General features: G+C 46.0%; 1 protein-coding gene across 1 annotated transcript in view; it reads right to left on the bottom strand.

Annotated features, from left to right (window-relative positions):
• The window catches only part of LOC119398550 (nose resistant to fluoxetine protein 6), a 49,502-nt gene extending 36,595 nt beyond the window's left edge, over nucleotides 1-12,907 (bottom strand). Inside the window, exon 1 of the mRNA XM_037665394.2 lies at nucleotides 12,553-12,907. Coding sequence (XP_037521322.2) covers nucleotides 12,553-12,907 — 355 coding nt within the window. The remainder of the gene's footprint in view (nucleotides 1-12,552) is intronic.
• Between the last annotated feature and the right edge of the window lie 5,967 nt (nucleotides 12,908-18,874).

The following is an 18,874-nucleotide window of genomic DNA, read 5'->3' as shown; positions in this document are numbered from 1 at the left end:
GAATCAGTGTGCATCTGCATCACCATATATTTTTTATAAAGGTGCAAAATTAACAATTACTTTTTTTTTGCGCGTGCTCTTTGTCTTTGGCCAGCCGGCTTCGCTAATGATATGCCCGCCATCAGGATTGGCTGAAACTTTCTCTTAGGAGCAATTCTAGTGTAGGATGCTTTTGTGAATGCAGGTCCTCATCTCGCTCGCGACAGTGAAAAGCGATCAGTCACGTGATTTTTGTTCATCATTCCTTGTCATATTTTTGGGAGCGTTCTATATTTAGACCAGGATTTTTCCTTAGTATAATCTGTTGCGTACACTGTCTTGTGTGGGGTTGAATTGACCTGTCAGGGCCTGGCCTGTTATCACTTGCCTTATGAGGCGAGTGATTGGGGCCATACTTAACTGGCGTTGGCCGCAAAGGCTTGCTTCATGTGCTGGTGTTATCTGCGCTAATTCCGATATGTATACGCGCCATTCGTAGGTACCGTGGAGCGACGTCTTTCTTTCTTTCTTTCTTTCTTTCTTTCTTTCTTTCTTTCTTTCTTTCTTTCTTTCTTTCTTTCTTCTTTCTTCGTTCTTCATTTCTTTTCGTTCTTCTTCCTTTCTTCTTTCTTTCTTTCTTTCTTTCTTTCTTTCTTTTCTTTCTTTCAGTTGTTCTCGGAAGGTAATATGAGGCAAAACAAATGGTAAGGAAAAAACCCGGATGCAAACGACAAGACCGATATTGCTGGCCTTGAAGATATAAGTACGGTTCGGTTTTTTTCTTCTTCCTCTTTCGATACCCTTGTATAGTATACTGTATGCCCCCGTAATGTCCTTTTCTGCTGAAGGAAGTATTCTTTCGCCAACACGGCCGGACAGAGTGTGAAACAAGTGGCGCACGGGGCAGGGCAGCTTTCGGTCGAAACGCTTGACGTGGGGCGTATAGGGAAGCCATCGCAGTGCGCGCATATCAGTGTGCTGCCGAAGGCGAACGATCTCTATATGTGCGTATAAATCGCATTCCGAGAGGGAAAAGTTCGCGCTTGAAGGCGACGTCGGCGTGGCTTGCTGTCATACTCGGTTTTACATAAACTGGACATGCGCATGCCGCGGTTATGTTGCCTTGTAGGCCGTTCGTTGGCAAGTTCGATTCCCGGTTCACGGCGGCCGCATTTCGATGAAGGTTCTTACCTGGAAGCTTTAATTCTGATGCGGCGCGAAATGCAAGAAAGTGCTCGCGTACCGTGCTTTGAGTGCACGTAGAGTACCCTCGTCAGAATTAATCCGGCTACCTCCCATTAGAGCTTCCCTAACAACCGACTAGGTATTTTCGAAAATTGAGGTGCACTGCTACCATACCTATAATAATCCCGTGCTCACATCCCAAATCAACGCAGCACGGAAAGAGAGAATATTTTAACCGAAAGTAGATACTCCGTATATGTCTGTCTAAGATTCCCGTAGCAAGGTACGCCGCAGCTAAATAATTTATTTTTACTAAAGTGATGTAGATGTGAATGAGCAAAAGTATAGAATAAATTAATCCGGCAAAACACTTTCGTGTCTTTTTTGAATAAGACAATTTGAAGTTAGCGCACGTCCTTTGTCGTTACTTGCCTATGAGCGCATGTGTGCATTTTAGGGGCGAAGCACCTTAGGGTCTCGGCGTGTCGGCGTGCATCCTCGTCTGCAGTCGGGACGGTCCATTTGCTTGAGCGCAAGAGTGGGCGCCACCGCCTCAGCGCTCGCCGTGTGGCGAGAGAAAGCAAACGGCGCGCGTTGACTATGGAAACGCTCTTTCTGCGATGAACGCTGAACTACCAGCTCGCAAGGAACGAGAACGCGACCTTGCCCGCGAGAGACAACGCCGACGCAGGCAGCGTCCTGCTTGCGCCCCGCCACGGTGGTCTAGTGGTTATGGCACTCGACTGCTGACCCGAAGGTTGCGGGATCGCATCCCGGCCGCGGCGGCTAGATTTTCGATGAAGGCGATGAAAGCCTGAGGCACGTGTGCTTAGATTTACGTGCACGTTAAAGAACCCCAGGTGGTCAAAATTTCCGGAGCCTTCCACTACGGCGTCTCTCATAATCATATTGTGGTTTTGGGACGTTAAATCCCAGATATTATTATTATTAGCGTCTGCTAGCGAGTTTTTTTTTATTGAAAAAAACCGAGTGGTCGCGCTGCACAACTGTTCACCGGCCACCCCGTATATATAGGCACTGGATCTTGACCAGCAATGTAGTGCCGGTGGGAGATTTCTCTTGTGCGTAGTTGAACAATAAAGATTCGCAGCGTGCACGTTTACTAAAAGCGGACTGCGGGTCTCTGTGTCTAATCTTTCTTCTGTCTCTCATCGCCCATTAGCAGTGATTTTGCTGTGGGAAATATCGACGCACGCTGCGCGCTTCGCCCCTCCACAGGTTTCACGTTAGTGGAGCTGAAACACCCTTTCCTACATGCTTCGCCCCTTACCCAATTTTTTTTTTCGTTTTTGTTTTATACCTCTCTGTCCTCTTTCCGACCCCTTTTTCCCCACCACAGTTCAGGGCGGCTACTAGCACCAGGTTAACCTCTCTTCCTTTCCTTTTCATCTATTTCTCTCTCTCGCTCTGTTTCCAAATCTGCGTTCGGTGTTAAATGCGATATGTACTACTACAAACAACTGTCTCATACTGCTGCTCTACAGCGAATTTGATTACGCGAGTACATGTAACATTTAATTTCTTAATGCCTGAGCGGCACACTTATTCATCGCTTGCGAGGGGGGGAAGAGTTCTTGGCGAGGTACGGTTTTGTAAACGTTCTTTCGACGCTAGAGGTGTACTGTATTCGTGGAGCTGAGGATGTTATGCATGCCAAGCGTGTTCTTCCTTATCCCTAAAAGTCTGGCGCAACACTACAACAGAACCAAAAATAGGCGCACTTTGCAGAACCCTTCCTGCGCCTATATTAGCGTTTAGGAAGGCGCGCAAAAACTCGCGTCACGGAAAGAGCCGTTACGCGAGAACCCTCAGATTATGTTTAATTTAAAAAGAGGCTATTAGATTGCACGCGCAAAACTTAGACGAAATTCTAGTTAAGATTTCTGTCATAAATAAGGAAAAAAAATTTTTTTTTCTGGGTCCGTAGGAGCAACTTCCTGAGTTTATGATTATGGCATGCGCGCACGCATTAGAAATTCGGAACGTGATTCTGTTTGCCCCCTCTCTGTCAAGGGCAGGCAGGAGCGAGAGAGACTTTCCGCTTCTTTTCGTTCCCGACATCTAGTTTTTTTTCCTCGTATCAATCTAGCCAATTCCTTTGCGTGGTGAAAGGCGAACGCTAGCCATCGATCGCTGGCGCGTGGCACAGCCCCACCGCGCACGCCTGGTCACCCGCGGCCATGCGTTTGAATAACAAGCGGAAGCTGAGACGCGGAAAAGACCGGCGGCTCAATGTTGAACCCTGTATATACACACGTGTGCGCGCCCCGTCGTCATCTCTCCGCCTTGAACAGTTTCGTCGAAGCGCGGCGCTTCATTTTATTGCGCGATGGCAAGTTACGCATGCCTGGCGCCTCATAAGGTAGAAGTTGCGTAAATGGGCTGCCGACTGCGCACGCTTGCAAAGAGTGCACGCGCTACGGTGCGTCACTCGGTTGTATACAGGGGTCGTCCACATTTGTAGCAAGTGCCTTGTTCGCGTTCGAGCGGTCATACAGCAGCTTAAGCTTGGAATAGAAAGCGGCTGAGAGAGAGAGAGAGGAAAAAACACATTTTTATTAATATATATTCGTATACTAGGTGTCGCCTGAGGGAAATTTGATATATATGCGAAGTGTACATAGCCGAAATGCCGAAGCTATACCGACTTGAATAATAATTAGGTGCAGCGAATACGACATTACCCTTCCATATATGCGGCGCGTCTCTCGATAAGGAAGAGACTCATCGTTATGCGCAGCATTGCAGAAGGCCTTCTACCACTCTGAGTTCGTGAACTTGTTATGTAATACGGCGCTCAATTTGCAACGAAAATACCGCGGCATTAGTTAAAGAAAAATAATTTTCAGGACTAATCTTTTCAACAACCTACGCGAAAGGATCTATATGTACGAGCCCCCCCCCCCCCCTTCCCCTCTTTCTCTTTTGAGTATCAGGATCAGAACAACATTTTTATTAGTTCAGGCTTGTGTAAATTTCAACACATAATACATGAAAGGAGGTCCCGTAGTCATTGACAAGTACTTAGAGATCTTGATACATACAAACATGGTGTAAATGAAATCGCACCGACAGAAATCATGCAGTGATAAAAAAATAACAAATAATCACAAAGTATATAACACTAATAGCTAAAAAATATGTCTACTCATAGAAAAGGCTAAGTATCATTAGCAAAACTGGAAAAAAAGAAACTTCCGAATACAAAAAATTTTAGGCACAAGACAACATAGGCAAGGATGTGATTTACATAATAGAAGAAATATAACTAAAGTGACTCTAAATGCATAAAACAAAATCACCGAGGGACTGTTTGTTTGCCATGATTAGTACATCTGGTAAGATAAAGCTCTTGGTAGGAACAAGCACATATATATATATATATATATATATATATATATATATATATATATATATATATATATATATATATATATATATATATATATATATATATATATATATATATATATATATAATGCCATCATAAAAAATTGCCGAAGCTTGCACTATGTCGCGGGAGGCTTGAAACAGCGAAACTGAATGATTCTGAAGTCTAATCTGGTTGCTTCTAGGTTGTTGCTAGGCTTTAGCTAGGTTAGTCACCACACGGATGTCCAAACTCCAGAACCGAGCGTTTGCACCTCTCATAGATCTACGGGCACGTCGTCGTTGGCGTAGGGCTTCCATCGCTTCGGGCTCTACTCGCAGCCGCCGTTGCCTTTCCCGTTCCCTAGTATAGCAGCTTCGCACTAGTCGTGCCAAGTCTTTCTATGTTTCTATGTCTTTATTCCCATTATTTCTGTCTCTCTCTCTCTCTTAGTCAACCAGTGGTGAGTAGTGGGATTCCTTCCCTCCTTACCACCCTCCCCACCATCACATCTCTCCTCCTCACGCTCACTATATATATATAATATATATATATATATATATATATATATATATATATATATAGAGAGAGAGAGATAGAGAGAGAGAGAGAGAGAGAAAGGTATAGAAAGTGTTACAACCTTGAAGAGAACAAAAATCATAAGTGAATACCGAACGCTAAATTTCATCAATTGAACACCAGAGCTTACTAGGAGGCATAGGCGTGCGCACAGGGGGGGGGGCAGGGGGGGGCGGCTGCCCCCCCTAATCATCTAAGAGGAGGGGCGCAAAATCCGACCCGTACATTGACCCTTCTAGTCACCTAAGAGGGGGGGGGGACGCAAAATCTTCCCCATACATTGACTTAGTAGGGTGGGGGGCGCTGCGATGAACCTTTGCCCCCCCTAATGGGGAACTCTGCGCACGCCTATGCTAGGAGGAAAACGTTTTCTTCGACATCGACTGCGCTTACGTCGCCTTCTTTTGCCGGACTGTGGCGCTTTGACCTGGGCAAACAAGTGTAGCGCCTTCTACTGTCTCTTTGCCTCCGTGCCTTTAACTTCTTGTAGATGACTTCGCACAATTTTTCTTCTTCAACTTCGTTCATAGATCCCCCCCCCCCCTGCACACACACACACACACATCCTAATACCTCGTATTTGCACTGGGTACTGATCGTAAGGGCCTTAGTGTGAGGTGTTTAGAAGAGGGGGGGGGGGCTGCGGTTCAACTTCGCCCACTTCAACCCCCCCCCCCCCCTTTTTTTTTTCATTGGAGAACCCTGCGCACCTCTATGACGATGTGCACTGCATATACAATTGCCATCGGACAGTCATAGCTACGAGCGGCATTACCGCGCTCTCCAAGGGCAGTAAATTGTTTTTGTAGTGTCATAGATGTGCAGTCTGTGGAAATACAGCAAGATTATTTTTTCTGTAATGTACATTGCGATCAAGTGACTGTGCCAGATTTGAGTTCACTTATTTTCGTGGTTGTCTTCTCCTGTTTACCTTTTTGTGGGAGGGAGCGTTGGATGCTGTGTGATGTTAACTGGGTTTGCATATACTTCCAACTTTCCCATTTTTGGTTGTGACCATCTGGTGCTCGAAATAGTTTATACAGTTCCTGCATACACCCCGTTTTACTCGTTCCGATATATACAAAGAAAAAAAAAAACGTTGTTAAAGCCAAAATATCCGACTACTACTCTTTTGGACCAGGGATCGAGTCTGCTCCACATTTTTTGTTAACTCGCAAGATACCTTGTCTAACGGAATCTTAGAACGAATGGACTTACACGCCAGTGCCAGCGGCGTACGTAAAAAAATGTAAGCCAGTTCCATCCCAAGTGAAAGCTGTACGAACGTACGAACTGCGGAGCATTGATTCGCCTGTGTTTTCCTTGTGTTTATGTTGTGTTTATCTACTATTTTCTGTTCTTTTGTGTTCCTTTCTTGTGTTAATCTGCTCTTTTTTGTTCTTCTCGCGTGGTTACGTGATATTTTATGTCCTTTTCCGTTCTTTTGTTGTGACTCTCTGATTTGTTTTTCGATTATCTATTTTCTGTGTTATGGTCTCCTTTCTACTGCTTTTCTACTGTTTGCTGCTTCGAGCGCGGTGCATGTAACTCCCGGCGCTGGCGTTTCGCCTCCGCTTCTCTCTTCCGTAGATATACGTGTCTAACTCTCGACGCTGGCGTTTCGCTGTCGCTTCGCTGCCTCAGAACGACGGCATAGCCCTTCGGCAACGCTGGCGTTCCAGACGTGCAGCCTTCTCGGTTTATGTGTATCAAACGTGGGACCTGCGTGACGCCAACTCGAGTCGTGAGACGACAATAGGGCGGTCCCTAAAACTGCTTCGCAGTTAATGACTAGTGGAACGAGCGCATCAGAGCTATTGTGAAATCATGCCGCTAGGAAATTTCCGCGCCTTATATGATTGGTTAGCTATTTGCGTAGACGAATTCACGACGCAGCGCTGGTATCGCTGAGTTGAAAATCACGAACGCCGATGTATCAGAATACAAGTACGTGCCACGGAACTGCTAAGCTACTACGCATACTTTCGCGAGCATATATTTTGAAAAGTCAAATGCGACGCTAACATGTGTCGGGCTGCATAGTGCGCCGAATAACGAAACTATCGAAACAAATCTGCGCTACAAATTACAAAGCACAAGCGTAAACGGCATTGGCGGAAAGAGCCAGCCAAAGTAACAAATATATTGTGGCGATGGAAGTGCTCACACAACAGTCTCACACAAAAGTGTGTATATAAATGGTAAATGCCAACTAGCGCTTCCAAACGATAATAGATCGGTAATAGATGAACACCCGTTGCAACGCTGGCGAACTTTCCATATAGCCGTTTTATTACGATTACGCACACCTAATACTTCCTTGCACATTGGGTTTTATTTTTATTTATCAGCGATGTTAGAGAGAAACATGCGTTACAGCGTGTCGTCGTTTCAAGAAACTATAAGCGCTTGTGGTCTCTACGGTGTGTCTGTTCCTCAGTGGGCTCTTTAACTATGTATTCCGTTTTAGAGAAAGAGACTTGCTTAGTACGGAGCGGTGTATATTCCTGCACATGTACTTCGTGGCGCTATCTGGAGCTATAGGTCAAGTTTTGAGGCTAACTTGACCAATGCTCTCATGATTGCCCAATTCTTCAGCCACTTTGCTACGGGGTTTGTGGTTAGCTTGTTGATATACACATTGCTACTAAACGTTCACTGATCTCTCGCCGCAGTGCGAGTCTTCTACTATTTTTTTTTCTCATCTTTCGGTCTTGGTTCGCCGCGGAAAAAGTATAGAGACGTGGCGCATACTATAGCAGTGGGTGCGCAATCGTTTGACCTCGCGACAACCGGCGATGTGTAGATCAGAGATCCGACGAGTTCATGCAGCCCTGGTGTCGTTCTGCAGACTGCGTGCTAGTCGACAGGACGCGCTTTTCCCGAGATCCTGACACACCATAAACACGTGGTTCACAGCACGTGACGATGCTCACAAAGAGTTCTTGCGCAGCGGCGGCCCGGCGCAGCGGTGATTCTTCCGGGAGAAGCAAACAGAAGCGCCTAGAACAATGTCCGTAAGGCGTCGCGCACACGTGCGTAGGCGTTCTCGTTGTATCCTGTCGAGACGCGCGTGCACGAGCGAGTTCTTCGGTACCCGTTACTCATCGCGCCGCGGGGAACTTGCACGTGCTTTGTACCAAACGGCCACTACCGCCGGTCTGACAAGAGCGCATGCCGTCGTGGAAGAGCTTGTTGTTCGGCGAAGTCAGCGAATCTCGCGCGCGTCCTTCTTTCTCGGACATTCAGCGGGGAGTCATTCATGCGTGCAAGTGTAAATAGAGGCCGATAGAAATCGCGAGACTCGTAACCGGCCGCCATCGCAGTGGGCGCTCGTCCTTCACGCCCTGGCGAATTCACCCCCTCCCCGCCCTCCCCCATTTTGGAGATAAGTCGCATCTGACGACTAAGACGACTGTCCATGCGGCATCTATACACGCCCGTGTATGCCTTAATTCGATCCCGGGGCGTCTTCGGAGTGGTGGCTTCTCTGGCCTGATCTGTCACCCGCTCACTGACGCGTCGCTGTCAGCCGGCGTATATGCGCACGGTCGCGCGCGCATTGACAATGCTCCTCGGCAAACTCGCCGTAAGAAAAGGCACAAAACGGGTAACGTGCGTGACAGTCAGGAGGTTATGGAGTTCTGCTTGAAAAAAAAAAATCTGTCTGTTGAAAGGATTGAATAGCGGTGACGTGCTGTTTACCGAAAAGCGAAAGAAAACAAAAACAGAAAGCAAGAAATCAATAAAAAAATGTTTTGAATGACTCCATGCGGTGGCCGATAGCTTCCTGTTTTCTTTCTTTTCCTCTTCTCGGATACTCCAAACAGGTTGTTTGTGACTTCCGAACAGAGACAATTCGAGGGGACCTTATATAGATAATAGCTGTGTACATGGAAACGTATCCACTTTGGAAGCCAATGTGGCTGCGTAACCGTTGCAAGTCCCAGCGGTTGCGTTTTTGTTTTGCACCAGATGCGCGTCTTCGATCAGAAACGTAAGTGCATGGTGCTCTCGCGAAGTGGCACTTCCGGTGCTTCTGCAATGCATAGGTCATCACCGCGGATGATTCCATGGAGCACGCAAAAATATTCCGACGTATGCTGCTATAAATATGGTTCACAGATGACACCGAGCACACGGGACAATAAACAAGATTTCGCACTCTCTCGCTCACCTCTTCCTTTCTGCGTCGATGTTGCCGCCCATTTGAGCGTCCCTATTGTTTGCTTATATTCTGATGGTTGCATAACAGAATCCCATTGTTTCCGCTTCGGCTACGGTGTTTCTTAGCCCGTATTTTGCACCCGGACGAAGACAATTATGGCCGCTGCGCGGCAAGCGAGGACCGTATACGTGCAGCCATATGCTGTCGAATTGCGTGGACACCATTACTCGAAGAAGGATGGAAGTTTTCAAAATAAAGGTTTCGATTACACAGATGTAATTGGCGAGGTTACATCGATAGCTTATGTCGTGTAGAACCAAACAGAAGCTAAATGCTGCACTTTTTAGAACGTTGGCTTTGCCACTTCGTTAACATCTATACGCTAAATAAAACCCGTAGCGATTGGGCACAGAGTACGTCATTGTTTCTCACAGATGACACCTCTACGAAAAGCGAACGCACCTAGTCTATTCGCATATTTCTCGTTATTATTTTGTTATATGGGTTATACGTATTCTTACGCTTGAGGCCCGATGAGCAAAACAATAATAATAATCAAGGAGGGAGGCATCACTGTCACATACTGCGTCACTTTCGTGCTGAATCTTTGGAACGTTCTGATGGTGCAATATTTAAGTACGACTTTAGTATCAACTAGCGCGACAGGTAAAATAAAACATGACAAACACAAAGAGACAATAGAGCTGACTTGCAAGCGCCCCTCTTATCTCTTCGTGTGTGTGTGTCAGACACACACGTATGTGTGTGTGACACGTGTGTGTATGTGTGCGTGTGTGTGTGTCGCGCTAATTCATACTACAATTGTGAAATACCAACCCGCCCCAAAAGTAGCCCTTGTGAAATGTAAATACGCAATTGCTGTCATGATGTAAAACGGTCGTATATATCCCACGATTTTCTACCCTTACTCGATTGGTCTCTCCTTAATCGATGAGTCTAACCACTCCGTTGCCGTGCAAGCAGAGAACCGACGAGGCGCTCTACCTTGCTTTTCCCACTCAGTTGTACGTACATATATCGGCGGCACGCGCACGCCGTGGACCGCCGCGGCGTCCCGTATGTCGCGGTCTACACACACGCCACAACAACGCGCGCATAACCGAGCGTCAACAGCGCGAGACGGAGAGGAAAAATTTCAATCCGAGCGTACACATCGGACGCGCGTAGATCCGCGTGTTAAAAGGTTACGACGGCCAGTCTATGTGGCGCGCGCGATCCCCCTCAGGAGCCGTCTCCTGAAAGGCCTCCACTGAGCGAACCGTCATCACCGCTGGCGCGGTGACGGGATTTACGGGCCAGTTAGGCCACCACGACGACACCCCGCTCTTCCTTCGGTGTCGTCGCCGACGACGCGGGAAACACACGGTGCGCGCCGTTCGTTGCCCGTTCTGGCGTTCGACCAAGTTTCTCCGCCGTCACGTGACCGATGCCCTATAACGGCTCGCTCCCGCCGATGACCAGTAGCGCGGTTTCCTTGCCTCTTTCCAAAGACAATGTGTTGCTTTTTTCCCCTTCCTTTTTCAAAGTATACTGCGTGTGGTTGTTTGTTCCTGGAACGCTAATATATTACCTTAATTATATTATTTAAACGTTCTCGTCAGTTCTCGATAAACGTCGTCATTCGTTCCCGGTGTATACGTCCAAGTCGCTGTACCAATACTCGTTTAAAGGGGCTACGTGGGCTGAGTAATGCCTCCAACCCAACCACCGAGTCTATTCGATACCTAACGCGACAAACCAATGGAAATGCAGATATTTGGCTGCACACTGTATGATGACGTTAACTTGATAATATCTAGGGATTTGGACGTTGTTCAGCGTATCGCGATAACTGACTCGATACTGACGTAAACCATAGTTAAACTGGATTTTTATTTTCTCATTTCATATGATGATTTAGGAAGTAACTATGACGGAGTTACTGACTGTGTACATTCGCCCCCCCCCCCCCCCCCCCCCCCCCGTTCTCGTCTCTTCCCTCCCTGCTATTTTTATTTAGCTCGACGTGGAAAACCAGAAGCCGGACTCATGGGACTTTTCTCTTTCAATATCCCAGGCTCCTTGCCAGTATTTTGGAAATACTCTTTATAGTTCCTAGACTTTTTCTATCGCCGTAATATTTTTAAGCTGGTGGCCGGGGCTTTGCAAAAAGAAACCGTTTGTGTATATTTATACATCAAATGATGGGCTTCGAAAGCCCGCACAGGGGCCATAGGAACGCTGTAGCTGACGGCTCCTGATTATTTTTCTATGGGCTTCATTAACGTGAGCCTAAATAAAAGTGCCTTCGCGTTTCTTCGTTCCCTCCTTACACTGGGATGCGACGTCTGCAAACCGAGAGTCGAACCCATGATCTCAAGCTCAGCAACCGAACCTTACAACCATTGAACCACCAGAATGGGCCGTACGATAGTGAGGAGCTAAAAAAAAAAAGGAAACGATTAATACCGGATTCAGTTCCGCCTGACGAGTTATATACGTGTGCTTTTCACTCCTCCCGATATAGCGTAGAGACCACTGCGCTTTTAGCATAGGTTGTTTCCTGACATGTCGAATAAATGTGTCCATTCTTTGATAATCATATCGCTTTCGCTCGATCCTATGGCAACAATACGACTTGAATCTCACAGCCTGTGTTCAGTGATGACAAGCAGGTACGCATGACAATCTTTAAGACATCGCGAGGTCAACCTAAAGTTTATCACGCGTTTAGCCTGCTCACGAAACATGTATTGGATCACGTGATAAATTGTTACATATTATATATGGCGCTCCTCTAGAGCACGAACACGTATTCATCAGAAGGAGCGACGCCTATAGAGTGACATATGCAGTGTCTAAACGGAAGAAAAAAAAAAGGATTACAGTGTAAAAAATAATTTACCACACTCGACAGCTATCAAGTCAAAATCAGAGGCCCACACTCACTTCATGGGTGATAGTTTTTCTGATTAAATACGTTATTAGAGCAACGCTTAGAGCTAACACAAGGGAACAAGAACCGCTAGAACAATGCATCAGATAAAATACCCAGGGGGCTAAACGAGGTTAGTTATAATAGCGGCAACAGAAAAAAAAAACTCGTTTGCTGATGGCTGTGAGAACTTAAAAAAAACTCGCTAAACGCTTGCATGAGGGCTCACGCGTTGAGCTTGTTTTAGTACTCGCGCGTGAGCACCATGGCGTCGTAAGGATGATCAAAAGGCCGTAACGCCAAGAGAGCACTCACTTTCCACGGCCCAGATGTCGAAGTTCTTCAAAGCCGGGCCGATCTTCATGAGCGACCCGATACAACCCGTTGAAAGTCGCGGGTCGTATATGAGCTCGCTGACCATGGGGTAGAACTCTTTCATCATAATTCGCGTGATCCGTTCAGACATGGAGTCGAAAGCCTCCTTGATGGGGTCCGGCTTTTCCGTGGTTGTTGAAGGGGCGACAGCGGTACTGACGGCAGACAGACCCGTCCGAGACGCAGCGCGCGTTGAGTTGTCGGCCATTTGCGCCGAAACGAGCGACGAGGTGGCTACGAGGAGTAGCAGGAGCAGACCGCGCGAGCATCTCAGCTGCTCAGATCCAGAGGCCATCGTGTTAGGGTGTGCGGCGGCTGCAGGCGCGCAAGGGGTTCTCGACGGTCGCGTGTGCGCTAGCCCGTGCCGGCAAGGGGTTCTCTGTAGCCCTGCAACCGCCGGCGTCCGCCACAGTTGGTCGAATGAACAGGGGACGACTTTCAGTCTCGGAATAATCGGCTCGGAACTGGCAATGAATTTGCCTCAGCCCGGCTGCTACAGAGGGTGGTGACGGGAAAGGCAGAGCGTCGGGGGAGGCCCCGCGACATGCCTTCTCCTCCCCCACAGCCGTTACCGTGTCGTCTCCGCTTCCCCCGACGCGTGCCACGGGACCTTGGTGGCGGTCAGCGCGTGCTGCTACCGCTGCGCCGGTTACCGTTGAACTTGACCAATCGCCAGCTTCGGGAGAAAGGCGGCTGCTTCTCCTGTGTGGCACGCGTGCCGCGCGCGCGTTTCCGACGCCAGCTGATGCGCTGACATTGAGCGCCCATGTGGTTCCCCCCGTTCTCGCTACGACGTCAGCACTAGGGAGTCTGTTCCTGAGTGATAGCTTCTGTGCAAGAGGAAAAAAAAAAACGAGGGGTTATGCTGAACAACACCCCATGCCGCAGGGCGTGTGGTATATGTATATGTGCATTTATCGACTATCAACCTCCCCCCTCTCTCTCAACTTTTGCTTCTTCTAATCACCCCATTTGTAGCGAAAGCTTCATATATCTTTTTTTTTTTTTTTCGAAATCCACGTGGCTATTGGCGCGTGCGAGACGGTGCCCTTCTGATGAAAGGACGTGCCACCCGGGAGGGCCGTACTTTCGAGGTATGCCAGGCCGTAATGACTGTCTCATGGCTCTACCGAGCATCCCGTTCGCAAATCACGAGCTCAATGTGACAACGCTCACCTCTTCGCCGGGAGAGACAAACTATAAGAGAGCCACTGTTTACTCTCCTAGGAACAAGCGTGGGGTTCGCAAGGATAGAACAGATTTTACCATTCGTGACTGTTGCGCTTGTTTTCTTACCTGTTCATTTTTTTCCTTATTGGTGGCTTCCTTTTTTTATCATGCGCCCTAACATTGTTTCTGGCGAGTTGTTGCTGGATTGCTATGAGGAAGAAAGCTGGTATTTTTCGTGGTATATGCGTCCATAAGGTTTTGCGTACCAGCGGTAGGTGTGCCTAAAGAGTACATTATCCATTACTCGTTCCGTAGCCGACACTTTGTAGTCTTGTTTACTCTTTGACGATCTCACGTGTTGCGAAGGGTAAGTCATGCCTCCGATAAGTGAAATGGCCGCAGCTGACTAAATCCAACAGAAGCAACGAGCGAGACAGTGACAACGGCAACCGTAGACTTCATTACTCTGGTTCATAACACACGCTCGAAAAAATGGCAGCAAGCAAAAAAAAAAAAAAAAAGAAAGAAGGCGACGCGGGCCCATTCTATTCCTTTTCGTGCTTCGATGTGGACCTGAGCCACATGGTGCCTCGTTGGTGCCAGAACCAACGTCCCGAAATGGTTAACAATAATAGGGCGAATAGATTGTTATTGTCGCTATTGAGCGGCGTACAGTAGCAATATGAACGAGTACAAGTGACTGTGTTATTAAGGAAGGTCCCGATTTCTTCGTTATTTTTCAAATAATGACGCGCAATTTCGCCCAAGCTACACTGCAGCCTTGCACGGTCAATAGAGACGCTTGAACATTTACAGTTAATTGCTCTGCGTCAAACGACAACTCGGAGGCACTGGTTATGCGAGCAACATGAAGCCTAATAAGAGGAGCAGGGAGGGGCTTATTATGCTACCTTTGTCACATTTGTCTTAGAGAACGAACATTGTAACTCAGGGAAAGGCACCGTTTTTTTTTGTTCTATGAAAGAGGATAACGAATGATGAAGTTGCCGGCGGTGATGGTGGCTAATATTATGACTTTTCACGATGTAACAAATAAAGTTAGAGGTGACTGAACAACGCGAGGATGTGACAGTGCGTTTACTTATCACTTTCGCTTCGATCTCTTTAAGAAGTCTTGGTGTTTACGTTTTTATATCCCTCAGTGACTATAGTAGCTATTAACCGGTAATTGCTCAGCAAGCCTCAATTTTTATGGGCGGTGCACTCCATCCAGCTTGCTTTGCTATAGTTTTGTTTTTCTAGAAGCCAGATCAGTGTATCCTGCACGCATGTTATACGACTTACCACTTGTGCGAGCCCTCCACAATACGGCGGAATGATAATGACCTACGACAAATCAGACAATGCCGCCATTAACGTCGATATGTAATCCTTTTGCAAAAGCTTGGAATTGGTTGACCGCTGTTACTCTTTCAACACACTCCCTTCTCTGACTTGGAAAAGAAACCCACGCTTCCTAGAAATTTTGAACACCTGAAAGAATCATTGCCTTCAAGTTTATGACGAACAGGGAAACGTGATTACGTCTTTTGTGCAGGGTCGTCCACTTTTAGGAACGAAAACTTCTAACTACCGTATCGAAATTCGCAATATTGATTCCCACTTTTTCTATCTTGATGATGGCTTGCGTGAAAACTTACTAACCACGTATAATGCTTTTTAAATAAACGAACTCGGCTTACGTATCCTTCATTATAAGTAGGGCTGCGTGTTTTCGGTGTTTATATTTCTTGAAAATCGGCGGGTGTTTATCGGAGTTTATATTTTTGGCGGAAATTCGGCGTTTATCGGAGTTTATTTCTGTTAAATTCCCAATTCTCCGAGATTCGGAGTTTTGCACTATTCTCGAAACCCCAAACTCTTAGATCAATTCATATCTGAATACTAAAACATCAAAACACTCGAAGCACAATTTTTTTCTAGAAGGTTTGAATACAGAAAAACATACGCACAAGCGAAATACTTCAACACATGACACCTGTATTTGTGCGTATAACAACCTTATGCTTAAAGCTTATTGTAAAACACGCAAGTACACTTTGCGAGGTTGCGGACAATGATCGAAGCGCGCTCCTTTCGATTGACGACTCTCAGCTTTGAAAATGCCCTTTCAACGTTAGCGCTAGAAACAGGAGTCGCCAGAAGACGCAGCGCGCAGCGAGGAAACACTGGCCACTGGACATTGTGAAGTCTCCAAAACGACAGGGGTTCAAAAATGTTACATATTTCATAGCACTGATAGTTCGCAAAATCACTCAGGAGCTGGCTCATGTCGCCAGTTTCAAGAAGCACTAATTGAAAAATAGGTTTCGAACGCGCAGGGCAGCTCATGCTTCACATTTGTGTTCACAATTTAAACACAGTACCAAAACGATTCTTTGGTGTACTGGAGTTGATCGCACAGGTTCCTCTCAGATGTCTGTCTCCACTTTTCGGCGACATCAGCGTAGTATCCGTGAAAGTCTGCGACAGTCGTTAAGCGGTCATTCTCATCAAGGAGGTCCAACAGACTTGTGACATCTGATGCGAAGACCTCGGTTGGATCACGCCATTGACTGATGAGTGCGTGCAAACGATCCCCCAGTATGGGATAAACTTGGTGTACTAAGGTACTCTCTGCCTCAAGTTCCTTAATGATTGAGAGCACGGCACACGAATTGGTCTTAAGAAACCCCATCTTAACGAGCAAGTCGTGCACAGCTTCAGGCGATGAAATAAGACTGTTGAGCTTCTCACACTTCGTTTCTTTGGCTTCGCTTCTCAAGAGAGACAAAATGGCACGCCAGTAGCCCAAAATATCTTCTAGAGCTTTATAAAAAGAGAACCACCTCGACGGACATACGGTTTTCAGCGACTTGATGAATATGCCAACGGCCAAGCACACGAGACCAAACTTACGGCGCAGCTCCCGCGACGACTTCAACAGGGCAGGAAAGTGCACAACAAAATATTGAACTACGTTAAACGAGCTCGTCCTGACTCCATCCCCCAGAGCGTTGTTGAGTAGGTGGCACGGATCTTTGAAGTGAAGCGCCTTGAATTCGCGGTTGGAGAGTTGCAAGTCCTTGTGAAGCTTGTGCATGTAGGAAGCTGAGTCGGAGCACACGACAGCTACGTCGCCTAATAAAGCTACGCGCGGTAAACTTTAAATCGGTCATACCAGAAGATGTATCAATGAGTGCTTAGAACTTGCCCTTTCGATAAAGAACGGAACCAGGTCATATTGGCCTTTGAAATCGGAGTTTATCGGATAAATCCGAATGGTCAAAAAATTTACCGATGTTTATCGGATTTTTTTCGGATAAAACCGAAAACACGGAGCCCTAATTATAAGGTATTCTGCTGATGACTATTATACTACTACTACTACTACTACTACTACTACTACTACTACTACTACTACTACTACTACTACTACTACTACTACTACTACTACTACTACTAATAATAATAATAATAATAATAATAATAGCCGCAGAAAACAACTCTGGCGGTCTCCTTTGAGTTTAAGTAGGTTTTGACACTGTCTCATTATTCGTGTCATCATTTGACGATGGAACAGAACGTCCGTAAATGAAATGACGTTCGCGTATAACGCTCCTAGTGTGTTTATTTGACAGCTTCATGCTCTCTTTTGTCGCTTCATAAAAATAGACGTTCACGCTGTGAACAATACATCGCGGCAAAAACGTCAAATGTGACATATCTATTAACTAAAATATGCTTCAGTGACTTAATATCAACCTGCAATACGGCTCATATATCGTTACTTAAATTTACTCAAACAAACTCTAAGCCGATCTGCGCATCTTGTTGTTTTACTGAATGAGTTCGTCACTGCGAGCAGCAAACCAAAAGCAGCAACCCATTGTTTGGAGCTTTTTCAGGTGCTTATTTCACACACCCTCTCTCTTAAACTTGACCTGCTATCGCCGCCTTGCGTGTCGCCACGGTGTTGGCGACCGCCTCAATGTCCCGTTGGTAACATATCCAGTATGCCTTTACTCTGGTTGGGGTTTTCAGTTCTACCGATAACAAACAAACAAACAAACAAACAAACAAACAAACAAACAAACAAACAAACAAACAAACAAACAAACAAACAAACAAACAAACAAACAAACAAACAAACAAACAAACAAACAAACAAACAAACAAACAAACAAACAAACAAACAAACAAACAAACAAACAAACAAACAAACAAGCAAACAAGCAAGGAAACAAACAAACAAACAAAAACAAACAAACAAACAAACAAGTATTTTATATGCATACATTATAACACGGACTTACATTACAGAGCCGATAATTTCATTATTATTGTTACGGTAGCATTAGTCGCAGAAATTTTCCCCCCTATATATGCTCTGATAATCAGCGGTGCATCGCAATTGAAAAGCCTGACATTGCGGGATCAGTGGCAATGTGTTTCCGCAGACAAATGCTGCTCGCACATCCCATCGAGAAGAGACCACCGTTCCGATTCCTCTTTCTAGTACAGACGCTGCAAGGCAGCTTCGTCACCTGGCACGTAGCTTCTGTTTGGCAAAGTGGAACATGCCCAGTGGCGTACCAAGTTGTTCGCGAGTGGGGGGGGGGGGTAGGTTATATATATATATATATATATATATATATATATATATATATATATATATATATATATATATATATATATATATATATATATATATATATATATATATATATATGCGAGAGAGAAGGGAGAACTTCATTCGCACTCAATTTGATGCGATTCTTCATATACAGAGATAGAATTTTGTTAGTAGTGTTCAATAACAAAAGTATACAGTCAGGTCTACGAGCATACACGGGGACAGCCATACATATACGTGCTCTGCGTGTAATAGTATTGCAAGCAACCCGTTTTATACGTTACCCACACAATTTCATGCTTGATTAAAACTTCAGCGCAAACCAGGATGGACCACAAAGAATAAATGTGACAAGCACAGTGCCAGTGCTTGTCTCATCGACAACGTCTAGAAGCTGCTCACTAATAATTGCGTATTTTAAATGTAGGCAACAATGACTGCATATTTCCTTTTCCG

The sequence above is a fragment of the Rhipicephalus sanguineus genome, chromosome 1 (genome assembly GCF_013339695.2).
Source record: "Rhipicephalus sanguineus isolate Rsan-2018 chromosome 1, BIME_Rsan_1.4, whole genome shotgun sequence".
Taxonomy (NCBI): domain Eukaryota; kingdom Metazoa; phylum Arthropoda; class Arachnida; order Ixodida; family Ixodidae; genus Rhipicephalus; species Rhipicephalus sanguineus.
Note: the sequence above shows the minus strand (reverse complement) of the source record. Positions and strands in the feature narration are given on the sequence as shown.